At 59.8% G+C, this 25,830-nt stretch overlaps 3 protein-coding genes across 9 annotated transcripts in view; all 3 read right to left on the reverse strand.

Moving 5' to 3' along the window:
- Positions 1 to 798: 798 nt before the first annotated feature.
- MBD3 (methyl-CpG binding domain protein 3) lies at positions 799 to 9,242 on the reverse strand. 3 transcript variants are annotated; one of them, XM_079114876.1, is made up of 7 exons: positions 8,980 to 9,242; positions 4,454 to 4,613; positions 4,116 to 4,253; positions 3,027 to 3,117; positions 2,469 to 2,646; positions 1,620 to 1,817; positions 799 to 1,404 (listed from the first exon to the last, which is right to left on the reverse strand). In XM_079114876.1, the coding sequence occupies exons 1-6, from the start codon at positions 9,087 to 9,089 to the stop codon at positions 1,625 to 1,627; spliced, it is 870 nt and encodes a 289-aa protein (XP_078971002.1). In that variant the 5' UTR covers positions 9,090 to 9,242; the 3' UTR covers positions 799 to 1,404; positions 1,620 to 1,624. The 3 variants fall into 3 exon arrangements, with proteins under 3 accessions (XP_078971002.1, XP_078971003.1, XP_078971004.1); XM_079114877.1 differs by having other exon boundaries at positions 9,076 to 9,241; XM_079114878.1 differs by lacking the exon at positions 8,980 to 9,242 and adding an exon at positions 4,833 to 5,443.
- Positions 9,243 to 12,319: 3,077 nt separating this feature from the next.
- On the reverse strand, positions 12,320 to 16,275 carry UQCR11 (ubiquinol-cytochrome c reductase, complex III subunit XI). Its single transcript, XM_079114909.1, has 3 exons — positions 16,111 to 16,275; positions 13,073 to 13,221; positions 12,320 to 12,574 (listed from the first exon to the last, which is right to left on the reverse strand). The coding sequence occupies exons 1-2, from the start codon at positions 16,158 to 16,160 to the stop codon at positions 13,101 to 13,103; spliced, it is 171 nt and encodes a 56-aa protein (XP_078971035.1). The 5' UTR covers positions 16,161 to 16,275; the 3' UTR covers positions 12,320 to 12,574; positions 13,073 to 13,100.
- Positions 16,276 to 20,488: 4,213 nt separating this feature from the next.
- Positions 20,489 to 25,830, reverse strand: part of TCF3 (transcription factor 3) — a 31,300-nt gene continuing 25,958 nt past the window's right edge. The window contains exons 17-19 of one of the 5 annotated variants that reach the window (XM_079114839.1): positions 24,523 to 24,658; positions 24,152 to 24,387; positions 20,489 to 20,762 (exon numbers count right to left, since the gene is read on the reverse strand). In XM_079114839.1, the coding sequence (XP_078970965.1) occupies positions 20,620 to 20,762; positions 24,152 to 24,387; positions 24,523 to 24,658 (515 nt within the window). In that variant the 3' untranslated portion in view covers positions 20,489 to 20,619. Of the gene's footprint in view, positions 20,763 to 21,031; positions 21,259 to 24,151; positions 24,388 to 24,522; positions 24,659 to 25,830 lie in introns of those variants that run through there. The other 4 variants (XM_079114836.1, XM_079114835.1, XM_079114838.1 and 1 more) reach the window with 4 other exon arrangements.

Below are 25,830 nucleotides of genomic sequence, written 5' to 3' on the forward strand. Positions count from 1 at the left end.
TCCTGAGAATCGACACAAGGCTCCGTGCCACGTTCTTGGAAGCATCTTTATTCAGGTACAGGGCCCACTGCAGGTCTGTGACCCCGCCAGGCAGGACCCCTGGCCTGAGGGCCACAGCACGGCCCCTAAGCCAGCCTCACAAGAGCCCAGTGCCAGGAAGATGAGTTGGACCCGGCAGGAGCTCCCCCCACAGCCCCGGGGAGTGAGCAGTTTTCCCGTGCCAAGGATTTGTGCTTTGAGAGGTGACAGCATCAGTCTGGCACTCCAGGTCAGTGGCCCTGAGGACAAGGGGACAATGTGGGTCTGACAGTGACTTTGGCAGGTGACCCCACCAATGAAGGGGTCCTTTCATCCGCCATCATGCCAGGCTCAGCCCTCAACTGCTAGGGATGGTGCTGGCTGAGCCCCAGGGCAGCCAACGGGACAAACGTGCTGTGAGCTTAAGGCTGATGGAGGCAGCAGCGGGGCCCCACTGGGCCTGGATGCCTCGGGTCACGGGGAGGGTGGGGGGTCCAAGTCGCAGTCCTTCCCTTTGCCAGTGTGCGTACTGCATCCCAGAGGCTGTGTCGTGGGGGCCCCAGGAGATGCCACCCTGGAGGGCCACAGCCTGCCCCGTGGCTCAGGGCACACCCACGGAGGGCAGCTCTACCCCGTAAGGCAGAGGAACCTGGGTGTGGCCCAGGGGTCCTGCTAAGCACCTGCACCAAGGCAGGGCAGAGCTGCAGGCAGTCAGGTGTCAGAAAGAAGCAGCCACTTGTCACCTCTGCTGGTGTCCAAACCAAGGGTCAAACAGCCAAGTTCCAGCCCCATTTGTATCATCGATTTATTGAGGAAGTACCCTCCTAGGTGGCTGCTGGCTCCTGGACATCTTCCCTGGGGTTGCAGCTCTGCCCGGCTGGGTGGCAGCGCAGGGCTGTCCCGATACTGTCCTGAGGGCTGACCTGCTAGCCCAGAGCAGCGCTCCTCACGCAGCACTGACGGGGAGTGACACTGGGAACATCTCCCAGCTCCTGGAGACATGGCAGCTGAGAAACCTCACGTGACCAGCTCCGGGGCACCGAGTGCGGGCAGCCTGCTGGCAACGTTCCCGCGTGGAGGCACTCAGACAGAGCCATGGGGATGAGCTGGCCTCCAGGCTGGGGCACCCCAGTTCTGAGTTCACACCGGGGGCCTCCCCCAGGCAGGGCCCAGTGTGGGCTGCACTTCTGGGACCCAGGCCCGAAAAGAAAAGCCGGCGTGGAGGGGTCCCCCAGGCAGGGCCGTCCTCCAGCCGCCCCCTCGAGGCCCAGGTGGGGATGGCTGCCCTCCTCCCAGAATGGGCCTGCTTGCTGAGCCTGGTCCCCAGTGTGGCCCAGGGCCAAGTCTGTAGGTGGCCATGCAGCACAGGGCTCTCAGGCAGGGCGTCTGCAAAGGACGGGGAGGGGACGTGGTCAGCAAGGTGATGCGAATAGCTCTCGTGAGGCGCCCTCCCAGCATGGTACCAGGGCTTCTGGAAAGCTGCCCTGTCCCAGCCGCCACCTACACACCAGGACAGGGGCGCTCTTCCTGCGCCCCACCTGTCAGCCAGCATATGGCCGTGGGTCCCAGACCCTGGGCTGCAGTGGAGGTCAGCCCAGCACCTGCTCTAGACGTGCTCCAGCTCCTGGTCCGGCTCGGGCTCCTCGTCCTCGTCCTCGTCCTCATCCTCCTCGTCCAGGCAGGCCTTGTCCAGGGGTGCCTCGCCCTCACGGGCCAGCTCCTCCACGTGGGCCAGCATGTCGGCCATCAGTGCCTCCTCCAGCCGCTTCCGCACCTGCTGCACCAGCTCCTCCTGCTTCCTGGGGACGCGACGCTGGCCAGGGAAGGCTGTGGCACCCACCGCCCGCCTCTTGCCCTCCAGGCTGTGCAAAGGGTGCCCTGCCCACAAGGAGCTGGGGTTCCTACCCCCTCTGCTGGCCTGGTCCTGTCATGGTCTTGCCAGTCTGCCACCACTGGCCTGCAGCCTGCAGCCCGTCTGACCAGCGTGAGCACCAGCACCATCGACAGTGCTGCCCCCCCCCCCCCGCCCCCTGTGGTCTCCTCCTCACTGCCCAAGGCTTTGCGTTCCCTCTGCAGTCACTCCACAGGGTTTGGAAAGAAAAGAGGACTCCCAAGTGTAAAGCCATCGCCGCTGGCCCCCGGGCTGGGCTCAGGCAGGGTCCGCTTCCCAGCAACTGCCCTGTCTTTGCCCAGCTTTGCTTCTGACACTGCGGCCGTGCAGCCAGCAGCCAGCTCCTGCACAGGAGCCAAGTCAGCTCCCTCCCCGTACTGGGCACCCCTGCCTGGCCTGGCCTGGCCTGCCCCAAGGACACCAACACCCCGTGCCCTGCAGTGGCAGTGTTGGCAGAAGTGTCTAAGCTTTGGGGAGACTGGAAGTGCACAGGTGCTGGGGGCACTGGCTCCTGAGATGCAAGTGCAGAGGGAGGTAGGGAACAAGGGCCATCAGCTACCTGATGTCCTCGTCGGTCACCATGAACGCTTTGCACAGGGGCTGCGTGGTGTTCAGCCACACGCCAGGGTTCTTCTCCACGGCGGCTGAGAGCTGCCCTGTGATGGGCATGGTGCTGGTGTGCAGGGCGCTGGCGATGGCCGACAGCAGGGTCTCATCGGTGCAGCCAGGACCCACCCCTAGCAGGCAGAGCAGCAAGAGCCCGGGCAGGGCCGGGGTCTTAGGGCTGCTGCCTTTTCCTGAGCTGTGGCTTTCCCCCCAGACTTCCACACGGGTGCGCCGTGATTGCACAACAGGAACAGCACAAGCCTAGCACTCTGCCGAGTGGCCTGTCAGCAGTGTCCAAGCACAGAAGCCAATCAGACATCCTCACACATCTTTCAGTCTTGCTTGTGGAGCGGGGGCTGGACCCAGGGTCTTGTGCATGGCAGTCAAGGGCGCTGCCACTGGCCACACCCAGCCCTCGGCAAGCTCTTGCCACCTGAAGGCACCCACGTACCCCCGGTCTGCCTGCATGTCTCCAGGGCCTCGTGAGGGGCGGGGCTGGGGCGCTGCTCACCTTGCAGGCCTTTGGGCAGGTCCATGGTTCTGACGAGCTCCTCTGCGATGTCGAAGGCGCTCAGGCCACTCAGCTTCTTCTCCCAGAAGAGCTGGCCAGGCAGACAGGACAGCACGAGTCAGCCAGGCCACAGGGGTACACACTTCCCCTGCGCCAGGGCCACCAAGCCAGGCGGCTCCTCACGACGCTGGGCCGTCTCTCCCCTCCCTGCTCCAGGCATCTGCCACCCGCATCCAATGGGTGTTTATGAGTGAGTATTTAAAATAGAAATGGTCTTCTTTTTTGTTGTTGCTTTTCCAGGGGTCGACCTCAGAGGCACTTGACCACGGAGTTACATCTCCAACCTCTGTTACGTTTTTTGTTTTCAGATAGGGTCTTGCTAAACTGCCTTGAAATAGCACCCTCCTCTCTCAGCCTCCCCAGAGGCTGGGATTGCAGACATGTGCCAAGGCACCCAGCTCGGTCCTGTTTTCTTTGGACGAGGGACAGAACCCAGGGTGCTAGCCAGTGAGCCACATGCCCAGCCCTTTTTATTTTTAAAATTTTGAGTAGGCACAGGCCTCTGGGCCTTCCCTCCCTAAGTTGCTTAGGGCCTCACTAAATTGCTGAGGCTGGCCTTGCACTTGAGACCCTCCTGCCTTGGCCTCCCCAGTCTCAGTCACTGGGATTATAGACATGCACTACCACGCCCAGCTCGGTTCTGTTTTTTTTTTTTTTTTTTTTTTAAAGCACATTTGAAAGCCGTTTATGTAGCATTTTTTTCTTTTGCAGTGCTGCAAATGGAAGCCAGGTCCTAGAGCATGCTGAGCCAGCTCTGCCACTGACCCACACCCCAGCCCCACCAACCAGCGTGTTTACAACATGTACTCACAAACTGAGCCACCTACTTAAGAACAGAGGACCACAAGGGAAGGCCACAGGTAGGAAGCCTAGGCAGGGGGCCGGGGCTCTGCCTGCTGGGTGCCCACATCCTGTTCCCACAGAACCTGGGTCCTGCAGAGCAAGGCTCCCGGGAGGCAGTGCCACTCTCCCAGGAAGCCTCCTTTTAAAAGTGGGAAGGGGGCTGAGAAGAAAGCCTCCGGGGCTCACCTGCCGCGGCTGGTCCGCAGCCTTCTGGGGGTCGCTCTTCACCTTGTTGCTGGGGTGGTTGGTGATCTTGGTCACCGGCTGCTTAAAGATGGATGCTGTCTGCCGCACTGGTAGCGCTGTGTTCAGGTCAGGCTTGCCCTGCAAGGACAAGGCACTCCAGCCGGGCACCACAGCTGGGGTCCATGCGCTGCCCGCAGTGGAGGTACCAGGCCCATGCCCTGCGTGGGCCAGCTGGGTGGGCGGCCCTAACTCCAGGGGCCACATATGGCTGTCTGCTCCCAGCAGCACGCTCCCCAACCATGCACCTGCGGGATAGCGCCGCCCCTCCCAACGCTCACCTTGACTTGGTTGGAGGAGTCATAGCGCACGCGCTGGCGGCTCTTATTCATCTTGCTCATCAGCATCTTGCCGGTGCGGAAGTCAAAGGTGCTCAGATCCATGGAACCCCCCAGGTAGCGTGCCAACTGTGGCTTGCTGCGGAACTTCTTCCCACTGGGGCTGCGGGCAGAGGCGGGTCGGCACGGGCCTCTGGGCCCTCTAGACCCAGCCAGACCGCCGGGAAACTCCCTGGAGACCCTCCCAACCCCAAAGCGGAAGCCACCAAGACCTACTGCAGTGTGCTTCACAAGGCCAGAACTAGATGGCATTGTTGGGAAAGGACCCAAGGAGAGCAGGTTGAGGGACAGCCCTAGGAGCCGGTTCCTTCGGGGTGGTTACCTGGGGGAGGCTGTTCAGGGTCTCCTGTCAGGACTGGGGCCAGAACCCTGGACCCTGAATGGGCTTGCCAGGCGTCCAGCTCTCTCCAGGAACACCCATCTTTAGGGTTGTCCACCTATTTTGTTGTCATTCTGCAGCACTGGGGACTGAACCCTGGCAGCGCTCTTCCACTGAGCTATGCCCCCAACCCTTAATTTTGAGACAGGTTCCAAGTTGCTGAGGCTGCTTCGAACTTGCAGGATCCTCCTGCCTCAGCCTCCCGAGTGGCTGGAATCACAGGCATGCACCACGATCTGCGTGCTTTGCATGCCACCTGAGGCCATACTACACAACACCTGGTGCAGGGCGGCACACCCAGCAGGGGGGTGTAACACGGAGAGAAAGGAAGGACAGCCTGGCTGCTCCTCAGATGACCTGGCCACTCCACTCCCAGACCCAGCGTGAAAAGTGTTCACATAGAGGTCTGTTCATGAATGCTCACAGCAGCATGAGTAAATGCCCAAAGGCAGGACAGCCAGGTGTCCACGAATGGATGAATGGACACACCTGCAGCGTGGATGGTCAGAGGACCCTGTACTCAGCGGGAACCAGACATACAAGGCCACAGTGTTTAACTCCAGTGACAAGGAATGTCCAGAAGAGGGGAGTCAGGAGGTGACGCCTGCACGGGTGCCAAGGGCGGGGACTGCTGAGGAGGCAGGCTTCCTTCGGGTGAGGGCAGCGTTGCTACATAATGCGAGTGGCCACACAACGTCGTGAGCAACGCCGATGAACTGCACCGGAGGGGCACGGATGAGAGGGTGCGTGGTACCCCAAACTCACTAACGTCAGCAGCACTTGTGTGGTGCTCACTAGGCCACACAGTTAAACACATCACTTGTACAAACTCAGCACAGTCACTTTAATAACCGTCTGAGGGCTGGGATGTGGCTCAGGGGTGAAGTATGCATCAGGCCCTGGGTTCCATCCCCAGCCCTAAGAGGAGGAGGAGAAAACCTTTCTTCAGGAGGAGAAAAAGTTTGAGGCCAGTCTCAGCAACTTTTTGAGATCTTGTTTAAAAAAAAAAAAATAATAATAATAATAATTAACTAATTAAATAAAAATGGGCCTGGGGATGTAGCTCAGTGGTGCAGGGCCCAGGGTTGAATCTCCTGTGTGTGTACATGTGTGCTCTTGCAGCGTGCGGGGGAGCAGCTGATATTAATGATGGCTCAACTGCACCCTTCTCTCCTGGAAACCTCTAAGGACAGGATTCTGACCTGGCCCTGGGCAAATGTGAGAAAAACAGGATGGCTCATGGTCCATTCCAGCCAGGAGGAGACCCAACTCTGCAATCACACATGGAGACTCAGCGGCCCCTTGGCACAGCCGCCCCGGCCCAGATCCTGGGAAGGTGCACTGTGCACTCACTGGGGAATGCGATGGTGCACAAGGACCTGGTGGGGCTTGGACACAAGCTCCGGGACAGGCACCAGGGAGGGCACTGGGGCACAGAGGACTCCAGAGATTCATGTCTGCAATTACGCTCTGGGCTGATGTAAAAACTGAGTGCACATGCCCAGGCTGTACACAGAAGCTGAGGCCCTGATTCTGTTTCCAGATTCAGCCACAGGGAAGAAGGAAGCAAAACCAGGAAACACCTGCCCACAGATCTTTCCCTCCAGGTGCCCGAGAGGCCAGGAACAGGAAATTAGAGACACAGAACTTAAAACTCAGTGGTTGCTTAAAGGGCTTGGTTTGGTGGGACACAGCGCAGCAGGAGTTATGATGATCAGGGGTTTCCTTTGGGAGTGATGAAAATTCTAGAACTGAGTCTGGTTGTAGTTACACACACCTGAAACGTGAACAAACTAGAACACCATTAACACACAGTGGGCAAAAGGTGCAGCCCCTGAACCATATCTCAGTAAAGCTGCTTTTAAAAAATGAACACAAGACAGCCTCGTAGTGGCCAGGAGCTAGGAGACTAGGGAGTGAAGAACAGGCACCGGGCTTCTCACAAGGTGCTGAGGAGCTGGAGGTAGACAGCATGGCAGCTGCCCAACTCTGAATGTACTAAAACCATACACTGTACAGGTCATAGGAATAACTTAGGGAATATGAATTGCATTACATTTTTGGAGATCTGTATTGACACAGAAAGATATCCCTAGTATTTTATTGAAAGAAAAATGAACACATTTAATAAAACCAGACACAGGGAATAAAAATGAGCACAGAAGCATGAGCTCTCCTGTGCCAGGCCTGGAGGGAGCAGACAGGCCAACACCAAGACTGAAGTCCAGGGCAAGGAACACAGACCTGTACCTTGGAGGGCAGCTGTGGACCATTCAGCTTCACTTCCTACAGCAAGACCCCTATATCTGGGGCTGGGGCCTCAGAGGGGACCCCTCGGCTGAGCTCTGAGAAGCTCCAGAGTAGATGGGAATGTGAAAGGTGTGATGTGATCAGTCTCAGGACACTGGCCAGCCTGACCTTGGTTCAGCTCCAGAGCTGCAGCCAGCCCTCAGTCTCCAAGGGGCCTTTGCCCAGGTGCCTCCTGCTCCCCTGTCCTTTCCTCAGAGGGGCCCTGCAGGGCTTCCCCAGTACCCCGTAGATCCCTGCAGCTCAGCACATGGGATGGTGGCTGGTGCCCTGACACCAGGAGGGGTGGACCCACTGTCCATGCCAGCTAAGCAGCCAGGCCCAGAGCCCAGCATGTGCTGCACAGGTGTTAACTGAGCACTGAGCAAAGGACCACAGAGGCAGACACAGACCAGAGTACCAGTGTTCTTGGAAATGGCTCGGAGGACCCTGGCCTGAGGCCTCCTCATGGGCCCTCAAACCAGAACCCCAGGAATGTCAGCTTTCTAGAGCTCAGAAGGGAGCAAAGTCACAGGCAGACAAGGGCATCAATGGAAAACAGTGTCCTCAGGAGGACTGCTTGTAGCTCCATTACCCAACGTCTACACATTCAAGGGCTGCAAGTCGCACCTCCCCTTTGCTGTCCCTACACATTTTTGAACTCAGAACCTGAGCTTGTCCTGATCCTGTCACCAAACTTCCAAACGCAAGCCACCCCTTACTCTATAGGCCAAAGAGCAGACAGCAAAGAACCACAGACAACCACAGTGCTCAGCTGAGTAGGTGCTGGCTCTCCTGGCTCCACACCTGCTCACCCAAGCAGTCTCAGTGCACCCCCAGCACCCCAGCTGGCACTCTGCAGGTGGCAGGCACCCCAACACACTGAAGCACGAGAAAAGAGCAATTAAAAGTGATGAAGAATTAAAGGCATCTTCCAGCCTGGGGATGTAACTCAGTGATAAGAGAGTTTGCCAAGCATGTGGGAGCCCCAGTACCAAAAAGAAAGAAAAAAGATATCTTTCAAAATCAGGGAGATTAAAAACAGCAGGTGACAAATTCTTTTGTTTCACCAAAGGGGTCCGTCCCCGCTGCCTTTCCAAAGCCAAGACCAGCTCCTCCTTCCAAATTAGGGGAGAGGGCTCTCAAAACACTGACCACCAGAAGCATCAACACTAGTCTTGAAAGGGGTCCGAAGTAGCATGCCTGGAGGTACACGTCCCGTGAGGGGCAGTGGCCTTAAACATTCCCAAAGGTGGGGGTCCCCCCAAAAGAGGGTCCCAGACACTCTAGGGAACTCACTCCTAGGACTTGAGATGGGCCCAGGATTTTGCATGTTCAAGCAGGTTAGTTCCAGCCCCCCGCAACGGGCACTGCTCCCCGAAACCCCGACTTGACCACCCGCCTCGGGCTCCGCACTGCCCGGGGAACACCCACGAGGGCCAGAGGAAGAGCCCAGCCCCCACCCCCGCCTGCCTCCCAGCGCGTCTGGCCGCTGCCGGGCGCCCCTCGCCTAGCTCGCACGTTCCCCGCGGCAGCCAGCACAAAGGCCTCAGTCGCTGGCTGCCACAGGGCCATGCGGTCTCGCGCCAGACAGCGCAGGCGCACTGGGCCGCGCACCCGCGGGCACGCACGCGCACTAGGCCACCGTGCGCCAGGCGGGCGGGCACACACGCTCGACGCACGCTCGCACGCATGACGCACGCGCGCGGCCCAGGCCGCGGCCCGGGGCAGGGGCGCCTAGGCCGCCGCAGAGACCGCTGGGAGGCGCCCGTTGGGGCCCTGCGCGGCCGGCGCGCTCATTCACCTATAGTAAAAGACATCCCTGTGGCCGGCCGACAGCCCCGACCTTCTGGGCACTTCTTCCCTCTCCCAGCCCTGCGGGAGCGCCGGGCACTCCCACCTCTTCCGCTCCATCGCGCCCGGCTCCTCGGCCCGCCTCCGGGCCCGCCGCCGCCGCCGCCGCCGCCGCGACCCCCGCTCGCCGCCGCCTCAGCTGCTTCCTTCGCCGGCACTTGCCGCGGCTGTTCCGGCCCGCAGGCCCCCGCCCTCCGCCCCCAGCCGGGCGCGCGCCGGCTTTGCCGCCCTCTCGGCCCCCTCCCCGCGCTCGCCAGCCCCCGCTCGGGGGGCCGCTCCGCCCACCCGCCTGCGCGCGGGGCCCGACTGCGCAGCCGCGGCGCAGGCCCCGCCCCGTGGCGGCGAGGCCGATCGGCGCACGGCCGGGGGCGGGGCCTGGTGCGCGCGAGCGCTCGTCGGACTCCGGTTCCGAGTTCTGAGCGCCGCGGCCGTTTCGGTAGCGCGGCCGGCTGAGATGCTGCGGTGGCATGGTTGTCCCCTTTCTCGGAGCATCTCCCGCCTGGCCTTCCTCCAGCTTCTTCACGAGCATCCACGTCCCGGGTGGTGGACCCCAAGTCCCGCCGACACTTTTTCGCGGTGCTGGGGATCTGACCCACGGACTGTACCACTGAGTACACCCCGGGGTCCCCCGACCCCATACGCCTCTGAGCGCCCGCTCTCCCCTCCGCCTGGTCCAGTCATCTCGCCCAGACCTCCAGGACCTTCCCGTAGAATCGTCTCCTGTCACCCCTTCTCCACCCCAACCAGAGGGATAGGAAATGAAATGTGTAGCTGTGGCTGGGTCCCTCATTGCAGCCTTGCACAGCACGCCCGTCCAGGGGCAGGTGTCTGAAAATGAACTGCCTGTCCTCCTCTGCAGCTAATCTGCAGTCACCTGGAGAAGGTCCCTTGGTTTTAAGGAGCCAGATGGTGTTGTTGGGCCCACCCAAAGCTCAAAAGATGAATTTACAACACACTTAGCTTAAAGATCTTAATGGCTTCATGAGATTCTAGAATTGGGCAACACCTCATTTCTGTAAAACAAGTGATCCCAGGGTTGAGCAGAGGTTGGCGCTGTAGGCGGGAAAGGGCTGACGAAAGCTTAAACAAGAAAACTGGTCATTTCAGACTTGACATGCCAGCTAGTAATATCGCCTTGCTTGAAGTTTTGGCTGTTCTCTCTCCTGACCTCTTGGAAGATCAGTTTAGTTTTGGCTTTGTGGCCCTGAATCATTAGCGTTAGTGACCGCTTTAGACTGAACTGCTGGGCCTAGGGTGTGCAGGAGTGCAGTCTAAACCAGTGGCCTCCTATAAATTTTATTCACGAATAACCCAGGTCAATCTCCCATCTCCAGGTCCTTAACCCCTTTTGCAAAGTCCCCTTTGCCATGGAAGGTGCCATGTCCACAAGTCCTGGGGTTGGGACCATTTGTGGGGCATCATTCTGCTGTCCATGCAAGTACTGAAAAAGCTGTAACTGGACAGCTGTGTGTGGTAGTGTGGGACTGGCACCACAGTCTCCTCTACCCACAGCAACCCTTGCCCTGGGGCAGATGGTTTTTCTTCCCACCCCTGGGAACGTGGGGGGTTCTTTGGGACCAGCTGTCTCCTGAGATTATCTGCAGCTGGTTGGTGCCACAAGACCCAGAGGCCCAGTGTCATGGCAAGTGTGGTGAGCTGGAGAGGGCCAGTGCTAGTGTGGAGATGTGTCTTTGCCATGAACTCTGAGCTAGGCTCTTGCAGACCCAGCACAGCACCTGGTGAGGCGGGTAGGATGAACCTTGTAGTGTGCGGGGGACACTTCTGTCAAGCTGCCCCTCCAGGGCTGGGTCAGGTGAGTAGAGGGTGGACTGGAACCTATGCTGGAACACATGAAACCAACCAGCTGGTGAGAAAGCAGAGCCATCAGAACCCTGTGCTTGGCTGGGAGGAGTGTGAAACCTGGCAGCTCACTCCCAGGCACACCTAGACGCTGAAGGCAGAGGCTCAGATGTGCTGGTCCGCAAGTCTCCCACAGCTGGGGGGCAGGGACAGCCCCTGTCCACCCACCCCGGGAGCAGCACTCAGCCATGTGGAGCTGATGCCCTGTGGACAGACCCCAGGACACTGCTCAGCAAGAACTAGACACAGGGCACATTCCTGGGTGTGGTGGTACACGCCTCTCATCTCAGTGACTAGGGAGGCCAAGACAGCAGAATCCCAAGTTTGAGACCAGCCTGGTCAACTCACAAGACGGTCTCAAAAAGGGCTGGGGATGTGGCTGCTATGGTTTGTATGAGAAATGATTGCATTATAATCAGTAAATTAATCCCTGATGGGATTAACTGAGTTGTAGTTGGAGGCATGGGGTGTGGCTCTTTGGGGGTCTCACTACAGGGTATGCATCTTATATCTAGAGAATGGAGCCTCTTTCTTCTTCCTGACCACCATGTGAGCTGCTTCCCTCCACCACACACTTCTGTCATGATGTTATTCCTCACCTCAAGCCTTGAGGAATGGAGCTGACCTTCTATGGACTAAGACCTCTGAAACCATGAGCCCTCAAATAAAGCTTTCCTTCCTTACAGAGGTTCTGGTTGGGTCCTTTAGTCACAACAGCCCAGAGGCTAAGAGTAGCTCAGTGGCAGAGCACTAGCTCAGCATGCATGAGGCTCTAGGTTCTATCTCCAGTACTACAAAACAAAACAACCCAAAACCAAAACTGCACCCAACTGTAATCCCAGTGGCTCAGCAGGCTGAGGCAGGAGAACTGCAAGTTCAAGGCCAGCCTCAGCAACTTAGTGAGGCAGGACCTAAGCAACTTAGAATGTGTATCAAAATTAAAAAAATAAAATGTCTGGGATATAGCTCAATGGTGAGGCTCCCCTAGGTTCAATCTCCAGTACTGGCAAACAGGGCAGGGGAAGGCTGGACTTACGATATGGAGGAAACAGTGGCAAAGACTTCTGAGGCCAGGTTGTAAGAGGACTGGCTTCCTCCTGACCCTCCCTGGGGAGCCAGCAGCCTTGTGGTGAGGAAGCCTCCACAGCACCCTGGAGAGGCCCACCTGCGAGGAGCCCTGGCCACCCACCCACAGCCACAGAGGATACAGCCAGCACGTGGCTCCTGTAGCCCCAGCTGAGCTTCCAAAGTGTAGCCTGTTCCATGTCCTGACCATGCTGTTGCAACACCCTGGGCCAGACACACTGCTCCCAAACCCCCGTCGAGGAGACTGAATGTTTGTTGTTTTAGCCACTGAAGTTGTGAGGTTACCTGCCAGGGCAGCAATAGATGATCACACTGCACAGTTACCACCCATTGAACATTTGAAATATTTTAAGTACTGAAACTATTTCTTCCAGCCATTAGACAACCCTCCTAGATTTGCAAAATTATGGAGGTGAAAATTATGGGTCAGGCAGGCCTCAGGGACTGCAGCTGGGGAACCAAGTCACAGCACAACCCAGACCCAGGCAGAGCAGGCAGCAGAGCGAGGCTGACGCTCTGAGCATCCAGATGACAACTCTTCAGCCCTGTGGCGAGTCCTTGCATTCATCCTCTGGGCGTGGGCTGTTCCGGACAGACACCTGGGGGTGGGGACAAGGCAAGGTGAGTGGCCAGGGACCCCAGCCACACTGAAATGGCAGGCAGTTCTGGGCTCTATGGCTCACATTCATGTTGGCTGCATAACCTTGGCCCCCAGGTCCCCATCTGTGATGTGAGAGTGCTGTCCACACAGGACTGTCACATATGAACAGGCCACAACAAATCAAAGTGGTCAGCACAGCAGTGGCAGAGTGGAAATGAACAGCTCTCCAGAAGGCCAGCCTTAACTTCCCCATCTGTAAAACGGGGCCTCTTACCCCGCTGGGGACTGGGCAAGCACTACCCAGCTCCAGAGTGATGGTGCTGCCGAGTTCTGAGGTGCTCCCCACCACCCCCAAACTCCTTAGCCACGGCCCGCAGGGGAGTGCCCCAGCTCTGCCCTCCTGCAGGGCTCTCCAGGGCCCCTCTCCACCCTCCAGCAGCCATGTGACCCCCACCCACTGCCACGAGGCCAACGGTCTGGACCCTGCAAGACTTACCGGAGGGGTCCACAGAGGTTCAGCCTAACTAATCTTCCTTCTTAAACTTGCCGTTGATGTAAGGCACCCAGTCCAGAACCAGCCGCCAGTCAGTGGCCCACACCAGCCCCACAGCACCCACAGCGCCCCACATGCTGGCTGTGGGGATCCTGTGAGGAGAGTGGCAGTCAGGCCCTGCTTGGGACTCTCCCCTGGGACCAGCCTTGGGCACCTCTGACCACCCCCAGTCTGTCCAGCACCCACATGGGCCAGCCCCTACCAGGAGCTAAGGGCCCCACAGGGTGGAAAGGAGGAAGACAGCCTGAAGCCTCAGCAGCACCCGACCCGCTGCTCTGCCAGCCACAGGGAGCTTTGGCAGCGGGCAAGGCCACTCAGTCAGCTTTCAGATTATCCTGAAGGCTTGTGGGTCTGTGCGCTGCTGGGATGGCACCCAGGGCTTCACGCACACCAGTAAGTGCTGAGCACAAGCAGACCCCAGCACCCCACCCGGACAGATCCTGACTGTGCACGCTTAGGGGTGACAAGACTCTGTACTGAGCACAGGTACAGCATGACACGATCACACAGCACTTCAGACAACACGCTGAAGGCTTGTCTGAAGAATTCTGCTGCTGAATCAAGCCCGCAGCCGCCATGGCACAGTTGTTCTGCAGTGGGGCGCCTTCATCCAGAGCATCAAGCCCATGGCTGCCATGGCATAGGTGTTCTGAAGTGGGGCACCTTCGTCTGGGCATCTCCCTCCCTCACTGGCCGCATCTTAGCAGGACTGAGGGAGACCCATTGATTTCAGTTACTGTTTTGCAGGGAAGGAGACCAAACATCAGAGGGGGACTCGCTTCGCTGAGGACATACAGCCAGGGAGGTTCAGAGAAAGGGTGGCACCTGCCTTGAGGGCTCCCCAAGGGCTGGCACCATGTCCTGTGCCCACACACATGCTCCTGCCCTCCCAGAACAGGCTAAGGATGCGCTCCCAACGAACAGACGCAGAGCTCAGAGCTCGGACATTTCAGACATAAAAACGCTGCAGTTTTGCCATGAGCGCCCTCCCCAGGCTCGCCCTCCCACTGGCTTTGGGCGAGGCTGGCTGCCCCGTCACCAGTTACCTCCCAGGAGCCACAGGACCTGAATCCTGCCAGCGGCTGCAGGGGAAGTCTGGAAAAGGGACTCCGCCAGACCATCAGATGGGCCAAGGGTTTGGCTCAGCTGTGCCTGAGTGCCTGACCTGCAGAAAATGCGTGATGTTCAACACTGCATGAAGCTGCCAACCTGGGTATGGTGGGCCTGCCCCGCTGCTAGCAGAGGAAGCTGTGATCTGACACAGTGGACGTCAGGCCTGGGTCTTGGAGGGGGTTCTCCCTGAGTGAGATGGATGCACAGCTCCCCCACCGGGGGACCCCCTCAGGCTGGCAGTTGCTCGCAGCTCCATGGAGTCACAGATTGCTGCAGCCATCAGAACACAGCAGGGGCCACTGAACAGTGGGGCTGTTAATAATCACCAGAGCAGCCTTTTTTTTTGCTGGGTTGACTGGCTCCACTTACCCCAGGACCATGTGGACCTGCACAATGCAGAAGGAACCCATCAACCTGACCTCCAGTAGGCGTGGAGGAAGGACACAAAGAAAATAGCCAGGCTGGCCACCCCACAAGCCCCCCTCCCCTTTCCCAGATCACCACATCAGGGCTTGGTGAGACTCAAAAGTGACCAGAACCCCTGCAGTGGAAACCTGCTTCTTGGCCTCACAAAGCCAGAGGCCAGTGAGACAGGCAGCAGCCTTCTTCTCTCCACCTTGAAATTTCAGATCTGCCCTACACCACAGATCTTATTTCTTTATTGCACTGTGGATTAAACTCAGGGGTGCTCTACCATAGAACTACATCCCCAGCCCTTATTTTTTTTTTAATTTTGAGACAGGGTCTTGCTAAGCTGCTGAGGCTGACCCCAAACCTGTGATCTTTCTGCCTCAGTCTCCCAAGTCACTACACACACCTGGCTTAGATCTCAATTCTTTACTTTTCCTTGCCAACTTAACAGAACATCAGCCCATGAGGGTTTACGGCTGCAACTCTGGCACACAGGAGGTACTCAATAAATGCATACGGAGTGAACAAGAGCATGAAGGAGGCATGGTCACCACTCTGACCAAGCACAGGAAGGAACAGGACAGCTGTACAGGGAGATGGAAGGCCTAATGCCAGGATGGCCTTCCGACACGCAGCAGTCCGAGCTGTCCAGCTGTTAAAGGCCCCTATACCCTGCGAGGAAAGAACCCTTGCTTAACAACCCAGCCGGGCAGCTGAGACTGCTGGCCAAACCATCACCCCATCCTGGCTCCCATGGGAGTCACCCCAATCTGTGCCCACCTCCCACATGGGATTAGGGCTAGTGCAATAATGGGTTTCATGCATCATTACAAAGCACTTAAAGGCCGGCCGCGGTGGCCATGCCTGTAATCTCACTGTACAGGAGGCTGAGGTAGAAGGATCTTGAGTTCAAAGCCAGCCTCAGGAAAAAGCGAGGTGCTAAGCAACTCAGTGAGACCCTGTTTCTAAATAAACTACAAAACAGGGCTGGGATGTGGCTCAGTGGTCCAGTGCCCCTGAGTGCAATACCCTGCCCTCCCCCCGCAAATAAGCCATTTAAAGGGCAGGAGGAAGCAGGTCCACGGCCAGCCCGGGAAACTTGGCGAGACCCTGTCCCAGAATGAAAAACAAAAAGGGCTGGGGTGCGTGTGGCTCAGCGGTGGAGCGACTTGCCCAGCAAGAGCGAGGCCCCGGGTCCACGCGGCGCCGAAGAGAATAACACCATCTTGATAAAACAAGGCCAAGGCAGAGGCTGACGGGCTGTTTCAGGCCCCGGGGCGGCGGCCCGCGTCGGGGAGCCGCGGACGGGCCCAGGCCCGGCGCCCGCGCGTCTTGGTCCCGGCGGGCACGCGGGGCCCGGGCGGAGAGGGAAGGTGAGGCCCGCGCGGGCCTGGGTCTCCGCCCGGCCGCCCGCGCGGAGGGCCCCGGGCCTCGGCGGCGCGGGGCGGCGTCCTCACCAGTTCTTGGCCAGCTGCAGGTAGCGCGGGCCCAGGAACCGGGTCAGCATCGCCGCGGGTCCGCGCGCTCAGGGTCACCGTGTCCCCCGGCGCGCACGCGCGAGGACCTTGCGGGCCTGCGCGCGCAGGCCGGAAGCCACGGCGGCACTTCCGGGAGCGTCACGGCGTCCGCGCCGCGACCGTGGTGGGCGGGGCTGCGGGGCCCCGCGGCCGGGCGGCGAGTTCGCGCGCGCGGTCGGACCCCGGCCCGCCGCCGCCCGCTGCCCCGGGGCGCCCCCGAGCGCCTGCCGGTTACGCGCGGCGCCGGACACGGCCCGACGGGAAGAGGCTCGCCCGGGACCGCACTGGGAAGGGCGGCCCTGGGGCCCCGTTCGCCGGGACGCGGGCCACGCGCCCTGCCTCCCTGACCCCAGCCGGCCTGGCCCGGCCTCGGTTGTTGCCTGGAGGCCCCGGCGGGAGTCCTCGCAGGTTTTGGTTTGTGAGCGCTGGCGACCCCTCCTTCCGGCGGAGGGAGGCCTGGCTCCTTGCTTGGCGTCTCGGGGCCTCCCAGCCGAGACCGGCAGGTGCTCCTCGTCAGCTCCTGGCGTTGCGTCCCTGCCTCCAGTGACCTCCCAGACCCCGCCCGGCCAGAGGGCTCGAGAACCCCCAGCTTGCAGCCCCACCTCGGGCACGCACCCCGCCAAAAGAGGAGAGCAGCCCGGACGCTGCGGCTCCCGGAGCCTTCTCCGCACGCCATCCGCACGCCCAGCACCTGGACAGAACGGCTAGAAAGGCCGGCGGAGCACCCGGGCTCCTCGCCTCTGGGGCCCGCGTCGCAAGCGGGCCTGGTGGTTTGGCACCGACGCCGTGGGTGTGCTTGCTCTGCTTTGGCGGTCGGGGTCCTGCGGCTCTCCAGCGGCTGCAGGTTCTCTCCTGCCGCTGTCCCAGGCCACCGGAGCGTAGGCGCCGCCTTAATGTGGACAGTGTTGCTAGATCTTACCACTTGCCCTGGGGTGTTGGGTTTAGGAAGCACTTGGATAAGACCGTGTCCGCTGGTGGAAATTAAAGAGTCGGGTGCAGACGCCGACATGAGGCCTGTTAAGGGAGGCCTGCTGGCGGGGGGCAGCAGTTCTTGAAGGCCTCCTCGCTCCACCTGCCCCTGCTAAACGATAGTGACCCCAGAGGACCCCGGGCCACGTTTGGTGTCCCGGCATGGAGTGAGTCCTCAGCACCCTGCAGTGCCCACGGGGAGAACAATCCAGCCCTATGTCCCACCAGGGGACACGCCGCCATCCTAGTGTTTCATCTGCAACCCGGAATGCTCTCCCGCAAACCGGTCCCAGCGCGGCGGAGGGCGGACTCTTTCAGCCACCCTGCTGCTACTGGCGCCACCTAGTCCCTCTTAGAGGGCAGCGTGGTTCCTAATGATTGGCCCCTGGGGGTCACCCCTTCCACGGGGCCGAGTCAAGTTCAGCAGTGACTTGCACAGACAGCATGAGCTCCAGAGAGCAGTGGAAGGTCGAGGAGACACCACAGGGCCCACCTCCTTGAGCAGCCTTGCCCATCGTTTGGTCTGGTTCTCAAGAAGTTGTAAACGCCCCTCTCTGGAGCTTAGAGTCGATGTCGTTGGCAATAGGAAGCCATGGGAGATTTCAGAGAGGAAATGGCAAAGCCCACCTTTGGCTCCTGTACTGGTGATTGAACCTAGACTCACACGTGCTAGTCAAGCACTCTCGTTGAGCCACATCCCAGCCTGTTATTATGAGAGGGGGTCTTGTTAAAAGTCGCTGATCTCGAATTTACAATCCTGCCACAGCCTCCTGGGTAGCTGGGATCGAAGGCATGTGCTACCATGCCTGGAGCATGCCCACCCTCTCAGCGGCGGAGCAGGGCTCCCCTGAGAAGCGGGCTACAGCCACACCAGGCAGCGAGCTGTGCAGCCCCGTTATCAGCTCAGCCCCTCTGCAGAGCCAGCACCCGGGGAGTCAGCCCCGTCCAGATCTCCTTTGAAGTGCAGGTTCCCACTTCCCCTGCAGAGCTTTGGATGCAGCTGTTCCTAGGGGGAGGACCAGTGGCATACAAGCTGGATCACTGGACAAACTGCTGTCCCCTGGAGTGGACATCAGGGGCACCAAAGGTTCAAGGCCACCCTCCTGACCCTTTCTCCTGTCAGCACATCACGCTGGACAGACAGGATGGGAAACATCAGAGGTGTTATGAACAGGACAGGCTCAAAATCTAATTCCAAGAGGATTCTTTAAAAATCCCAAATAATCCAGCGGGCAGAGTCAACATGTTAAAAACAAGAAAATTGTTTTGGTGGTATGGGGCCCAGGGCAAATGCTCTGCCACTGAACTGCATCCCCAGCATGTTTTGTTAACTTTTCAAGTTTGAAACAGGGTCTTGCTAAGTTGCCCAGGCTGACCTCAAACTTGGGACCTTCCTGCCTCAGTCTCCCGAGTAGCTGGGATGCCAGGGATAATGCCATGCCTCGCTATAAATTTTTTCCCAAAAAATTTTTGTTAAGGGGGCTGGAGTGGTAGTTCAGTGGTAGAGCACTTGCCTAGCACTTATGAGGCACTGGGTTCGATCCTCAGCAGCAGATAAAAATAAGACAGAATATTGTGTCCATCTGCAACTAAAAAAAAATACTTAAAAAAAAGTTAAGCTGTTTTTCTGCCAGGCAGTTAAGCTGTTTTTCTGGTGGTGCACACCTACCACCCCAGCAGCTTGGGAGGCTGAGGCAGGAGGAAGCGAGTTCAAAACCAGCCTCAGCAACTTAGCAAGACCCTGTCTAAAAACAAGGGGAAAGGGATGTGACTCAGTGGTTGATGGCACCTGGGTTCAATACCTGGTACAGAAAAACACACAAAACCCCCCAAAACGCAAACTCCAGTTGTCCTGAGGCTGATCTGTAGCAGAGGCCCTCCCCTCCCATTGAGAGGCTTCCTCTCATGTTGAGCTCATCTCAGCTCATAAATTACATGATACACAGCTCAGTCCTCAGTGCCTTGGGGTGCAGACTCCTCAGCCACTGCCCACTGGACCTATGGGTAGGACTAGATGACAAGAATGAAACAGGCTGGCTTCCCAAGAGGTGGCCCACAGTCTGGCAAGTCACCTTGGTGAATAGGGCGGATCCCAGTGAAGTCAGGCCACTGGATCTTCCTTGCTTTCCCGACCTTCCATGGGGCCCAGTTTGGGGAACTCCAAGCAGCCCTGCTACCCCAGGGGAGAGCACGGGGTCTCAGGGGCAACCGAGGGGGGGTACCCAGGATGCTGATAGGGAGAAGCAGACAACTTGGGGGGCCAGAAGGGTTGTGCGGGGGAGGGTAGTAAGGCAGGCTACCCCAGGTCTGAACTATGGGGGTCCTGTGGCATGAGATGCTGTTTTAGACCCAGGACAGTCCTGAGCCAGGCAGGACCGACTGGTTCCCCCTCCTGACATTAGACTAAGAATGGACATGGTGAGCCTGGCTAAGAGACCAGGATGCAGGTGAACCCCTCAGTGGCCTTTCTTGGCCCCAGGGACCCTCCTGCACCTCGCCATACAGCCTTGGATTAAGGGCAGCTGCTGCAGCCCTGGCACACTCCTGGTTAAGCTCTGGCCCTCTGTCCACACCTGGGTGGTCATTTGTAAGGTGGTGAAGTGCCAGAGTGGGGAGGGTGTGTCCTGTTGTACACTCCCTGGCAGCAGCCCCTCTCCTAGTCCAGAGAATAAGCTGTGGCCCCCACGCAAGATGTCACTAGTCCCAAAAGAGCCCCTGGGAGAGCAGCCTGGAGGGCCTTGGGCTGAGCACTGTGGTGGGGCAGGTACCCAGGACATTGTGGAAGCACCTTGGCTTCCTGTCCCTTCCCAAGGGCTGCCTGGGAAGAACCCAGGCTGGCCGGTTCTAAGAGGGACGTGGAAAGTGCCCTGCGCTGCAGAGCGCTGCTGGAGTGGGTGTGGGCTGCAGGGCGACGCTGGTCCTGATGCGACTTTAGTCGTCTGGGTGGTCATGAAAGGCACTGCTCACTTCTAGAAACAGGGACACAAGACTTTTATACAAAAAAAAAAAAACCTTGTTGCTTACAAAACATATGCAAAAGAGAGCTTAAAAAAAAAAAAAGACACGGAAGGCATCCTCCTTGCTAATTTTCTTCTACATTAAAAAAATCTCATAACTAACGCTTTTTATTTTCCTTAAAAAAAATATTATGCTTAGGCACGATTTGCTGGTGGCTTTTGAAGAACAAGCCAGTTTTGCACAGCATCACCCTCGACTGAGTGAAGTTTCAGTTCTTCCATGTTTTATATTGTTAAGGCATTATCTTCTTTTCTGACAAAGTGTGTATTTGTTGCTTGCTTTCTGGGTTTGCTCACCCCCCAGCCCAGCCCAGTCAGTGGGGCCGCATGGATTCCAGGATCTGCAGGAGAGGTGGCCAGATGGGATGCAGCAGGTCGCTCTTGGTTGAAGGGTGGTGAGGCTGCTCCATTACCCAAACCCAGCGTGGGGAGTAAGCTGGTCCCTCGTCCAGCAGGGCCATCCTTACATGTGCCCGGTGGGGTTGTGGGCCTCGCTCAAGCCAGGGTGGGAGCCTGAGAGCACCATCTGGGGGTCTCCAACCACGCCTGACACCTTCTCCTCCTCTCGCCGCTTCAGGCAGGCTGCTTTGGGGTTCAGGTTCCGTTCTGGGGGAGGGGAGAGTTTTGTGGGAAGAGGGTCCCCAGAGGGCCTGCAAGGAGCCGCAGGGTGGGGCGGGGGCCCCGCACGCCTGTCTCCTCGCTTGAGAGAGCTGTCAGGGCCAGGGGGCTGTTGAGAGCAGGAATCCAGGGTGCCAGGGGACGTCAGGGGTCCTAAGGCAGCTACAGGAGAACCCCCAGAGCACTGCGGAGCAGCAGGCTCAGGGCTGCTGAGGACCGTCTGCACGGGGATGGGAGGGTCCACCCTGGGAGCCTACCTCGCACCTGCTGCTCCAGGCCCAGGATGACCTGCACGGCCTGCTGCAGGATGAGCAGCTTGGTCTGCGCCTTGTCCGACTTGAGGTGCATCTGGCACATGCGCCCCAGCTCCCGGAAGGCCTCGTTAATGTCCCGCACACGCACCCGCTCCCGAGCGTTATTGGCCATGCGCCTCTCCCGGTCCCTCAGGTCCTTCTCCTCCAAGGACAGCACCTCTTCTGTACTGCTGGGTCACAGCACCAGGGCCTCTGTTAGTGCCAAGCCCAGGCAGGTGGGGCAGGGCCAGTGTGCAGAGGGTTCAGCTGGCTCTTGTGTTGTGTCTGACAGGCCAGTGCTGGTGTGGTGCAGCTGACTCCTGGTGTGGGCACAGGGGCAGGTGATGGCCAGTGGTGCACAGCCGTGAGGGTGTGGGTGTAGCCGAGTGTGAGGGTGCTGGTGAGGGTGTAGCTGAGTGTGAGGGTGTAGCTGAGTGTGAGGGTGCTGGTGAGGGTGTAGCTGAGTGTGAGGGTGTAGCTGAGTGTGAGGGTGCTGGTGAGGGTGTAGCTGAGTGTGAGGGTGTAGCTGAGTGTGAGGGTGTAGCTGAGTGTGAGGGTGCTGGTGTGGGTGTAGCTGAGTGTGAGGGTGTAGGTGAGGGTGTAGCTGAGTGTGAGGGTGTAGGTGAGCGTGAGGGTGCTGATGAGTGTGAGGGTGTAGGTGAGCGTGTGGGTGTAGCTGAGTGTGAGGGTGCAGGTGAGTGTGAGGGTGTAGCCGAGTGTGAGGGTGTAGCTGAGTGTGAGGGTGCTGGTGAGGGTGTAGCTGAGTGTGAGGGTGTAGCTGAGTGTGAGGGTGCTGGTGAGGGTGTAGCTGAGTGTGAGGGTGTAGCTGAGTGTGAGGGTGCTGGTGAGGGTGTAGCTGAGTGTGAGGGTGTAGGTGAGCGTGAGGGTGCTGCTGAGTGTGAGGGTGTAGGTGAGCGTGTGGGTGTAGCTGAGTGTGAGGGTGCTGGTGAGGGTGTAGCTGAGTGTGAGGGTGTAGCTGAGTGTGAGGGTGCTGGTGTGGGTGTAGCTGAGTGTGAAGGTGTAGCTGAGTGTGAGGGTGTAGGTGAGTGTGAGGGTGTAGCTGAGTGTGAGGGTGCAGGTGAGCGTGTGGGTGTAGCTGAGTGTGAGGGTGTAGCTGAGTGTGAGGGTGCAGGTGAGTGTGAGGGTGTAGCCGAGTGTGAGGGTGTAGCTGAGTGTGAGGGTGCAGGTGAGCGTGAGGGTGCTGCTGAGTGTGAGGGTGTAGGTGAGCGTGTGGGTGTAGCTGAGTGTGAGGGTGCAGGTGAGCGTGAGGGTGCTGTGTGGGGACAGCTGGTGGGTGAGGTGGTGGACAGTGTTCACACCCACAGAGGCGTGCTCATCTGTGTGCACAAACGTGACCACCAAGGCTTGTGGCCGTGCCCCTCAGACCCAGCTAGGGTCCAGGCTGTGTGTGCGGTCACACGGAGGACCCAGGCCAGACTGTCCCAACCACTGGTGACGGGAGGCCCTGACTTCCCAGCTGAAGACCCTGGGAACTGGTCCTCTAGGTCCCTGGCTTACTCCACCAGCCCAGGCCAGCCCCTGTCCCTCTTGCGCTGCCCCTCCCACGACGACGACCTTCCCCATCAGAGCAGCTGCCTGCTGGATGACAGTGCACTAGCCTGGCCCGGCCTGCCCTGGGCAGGAGGCTCTCCGCAAACCCAGGAGAGTCAGGGCCATGAGGAGTCGACCAGCTCACACCGAGATCCCCAAGCTCCAAAGCGTTTCTGGCGAAAGGCATGTGTTCTGGGCTGCCCTGGCTGCCCTGGCTGCCCCACGCTGGGCCTGGAGGGGCCTCAGCTCTGAGCCCCACAAAGGACCTCCTCTAGGTGGAGCAGTGGCTCCCAGTCCCCGAGTCAGAGGGCACAGGCTCAGCACTGAGCCCCTCCAGGCCACAGCCTGGAGCAGCGCCGGCCCAGGCTCCCCTAGCTGGGTGGCTCTGCACCTGTGACCGCACTCCCCACACTTTGGTGTCCTTCTTGGTAGAGTGGGTGCCAATCACCCATGAACTCTGCAGCTCTGACTCACAGATGGAGGCCTGGCCTGGTGCGATCACAAGCAAGGTGCCTGAACCTGACCAGGCCTCCTCTGGAGCCCTGTCCTGCTCCGGGGGGAGGGTTGCCCTCCCCCACTTCCTGCCCTCCCTGCCTCCTAGGGCCTGGGTGGACCCCTTGGGAGGCAGCGCCCTGGGGCCCAGGACAAGCGCGCAGACCAAACTGAACCAGAGGCTGGCGAGCCCAGGTCCCTTCCTTCCCTCAAGGCCTGGTGGGCTTTGGGAGAGGAAAGGCCCCAAGGCTCCAGCCTCGGCCATCCTGGCGTCGGGCAGCAAGTGCGAGGTGAGGAGGGGCCACCATGGGGAGCAGAGGATGCAAGGCCGGGGCGGACAGGGAGAGCGAGAGGCAGAGAGCAGAGAGGCGGGCGGGGGCTCGTGGGGTGGGACGGCGCCACTGCTGGGGAGATGCGGAAACCTCAGAGCTGAGGGGACAGCAGCCGGGCCGGGACTAGCTCCGGTCCAAGCGACAGTGCTGCAGGAGAGAAAGGGTTAACAGGGCCAGGCAGGAGCAGGAGGTTAGGGAGGCGGCTGCCAGCAGGAGCGGGGCACTGGGCCACTGGGGCCAGGATGGGGCCTCTGCCTTCCACCTTCACCCGGCCCTGGGAACAGGCGGGACAATCCCACCTGCAGACGGGGAACCTCAGTCAGAGGGGGTCGGGCTCAGGGGCTCTCCTGGGCATTTGCTCAAGTCCAAGGGCCCAAAGTGGTCTAGGTGCCCACCTGGCCTCTGGGCTCCAGGGCATGCCAGCCCTGGGAGCTAGGCTCTAGGCTTCCCGAGGTGGGGCCAAGGGGACAGTGGCTTCTGGGATTTTAGGACAGCCCTAGGCATACCCAGGTCTGCAGGACTGTGTGTCCAAGAGTCCACTCCTCCCACCCAGGACTGGTCACTGGGTTCAGGAGGAGGAAAGGTCCTGGCAGGGGGCAGGGGCGGGCTGCAGGGGCGGCTCCAGGAAGCAAGGGTGGACCAGGACATGGCTGCAAGGGGAGGGTCGGCTCCGGGAAGGGGGAGCGAGCGGGGGCCGCGCCCCACTGACCTCGCACTTGCTGCTCCAGGTGGAGGATGACCGACACGGCCTGGTGCAGGATGAGCAGTTTGGTCTGGGGCTTCTCACTGCTGAGGTGCAGCTGGCACATGCGCCCCAGCTCCTTAAAGGCCTCATTGATGTCCCGGACCCGCAGCCGCTCGCGGGCATTATTGGCCACCCGACGCTCCTTCTCCCGCTCGGCCTTCTGCTCTGGGGGGAGAAGGTCGTCCTCGTCCTCGTCTGGGCTATGGGGGGAGGGGGCCAGGGGCCAGAGGGAGACAGTGAGGAGGGGCGGGCACGGCCGGGCCCTCAGGGGTGCGTGGTGCGCTGTGGAGTGCGTGCGCTGCGGCCGCGGGGTGGCGAGGGCGGGCGGCGGGCACCTGGTCCGAGCGCGGGAGCCCTTCAGCTCCTTCCTCTCCTCCTCGGAGTTGTCCGCCACCGAGGCGTTCTCCTCGTCCTCCTTCTCCTCCCGCTTGATCTCGCCAGCGGCCACCGCAGCTCCCGCTCGCCCGAGTCCTGCAACAGGCCTGGCATCAGGCGGTGTGGCCTGGACAGCAGTGGCCTCCAAGGTACCTGACCAGCCCCCGTGACTCTCCTAGGACGGGCAGGTCTTGGATTGCAAGGAAAAAAAAAAAGGCAAAACGAACGGAAACGCCTAGGACTGGGCCACCATGCCCACCACACAGGTTCCGATTCCAGACAAAGGGCCGCTCCGCGCGGAGCGCTAGCCGGCAGGCTCACAGCCAGAGCCCACAGAAGGAGCCGCTCCCTGCTCCTGGAGGACACCAAGCTCCACGAAGAACCAGCACTTCACAGCCCTTGCGCCCTGGCACACAGGCCACTGGAAACACCCGCGATGCCAACGCGAATACCAGAGGAGTGACTCCCACAGCAGCCGCCGCCGGGCAGGGCGGCTGGAGGCCAGCCTCAGCACCCAGGACAGGCAGTGCACCCGGGCTCCACCCGGCGCTGCGGAAACCAGCCACTCCACACTGGAGACCTGGCCTGTGCACACCTCCCTGCCTTGCCGCCCAGGCAGCAGGAGACAGGCAGGCACGCGGCACCCAGCTGGGAATCAGCGGGGCACGTCAGGACAGCAGGGCGATGGGCACACGGCCCGCGTGACCTGAACGAGCCGTGAAGGGCTGCTCTCTGAAGGGCACAGAGTGCTCCGGTCCACGCGAGCACACGTCAAGAGGAGACGGCGTGGCCCAGGTGGGAGCTCCACACACGGAGTCTCCTTCACCATCGAGAAACACCCTTTGCCCCCGAGGCTGGAGATGGAGGCTGGCACAACCACTCTGGAAAACCCTGGCACCAACTTGAAGGGGTGGGTGCATGTTTGCCCCAGAAGCCCTGACAGGCATGCCAGGAGGCGCCTGAGCGCATGGCTGGCAGGAGGGCATGTGTGCAACCAGGTAAAGACCCTGTCCGCAGGAAGCCACAGCTGTGATGTCCAAGAACAGGGGAGCACAGTGCCTGGTCTCGGGCCTCCACCCTGGACTCTCACTAAGACACTGCATTCTAAATGGTAGCTGGGAAAAATGGCCAGATCCTGAGGGAGGGACAGGACGGAGTCCTGGAGAGGTGGACTAAGGCCAGGCTTGCTCGGTACTGTAGGCACACCCTGGGTGGTTCTCGGGGTGTCGTCCCTAGCCTCCACCTCTCTGGGCCAGGATACCCAAGTC

This window comes from Sciurus vulgaris (assembly GCF_902686455.1).
Source record: "Sciurus vulgaris genome assembly, chromosome: 16".
In the NCBI taxonomy this organism is placed as follows: Eukaryota; Metazoa; Chordata; class Mammalia; order Rodentia; family Sciuridae; genus Sciurus; species Sciurus vulgaris.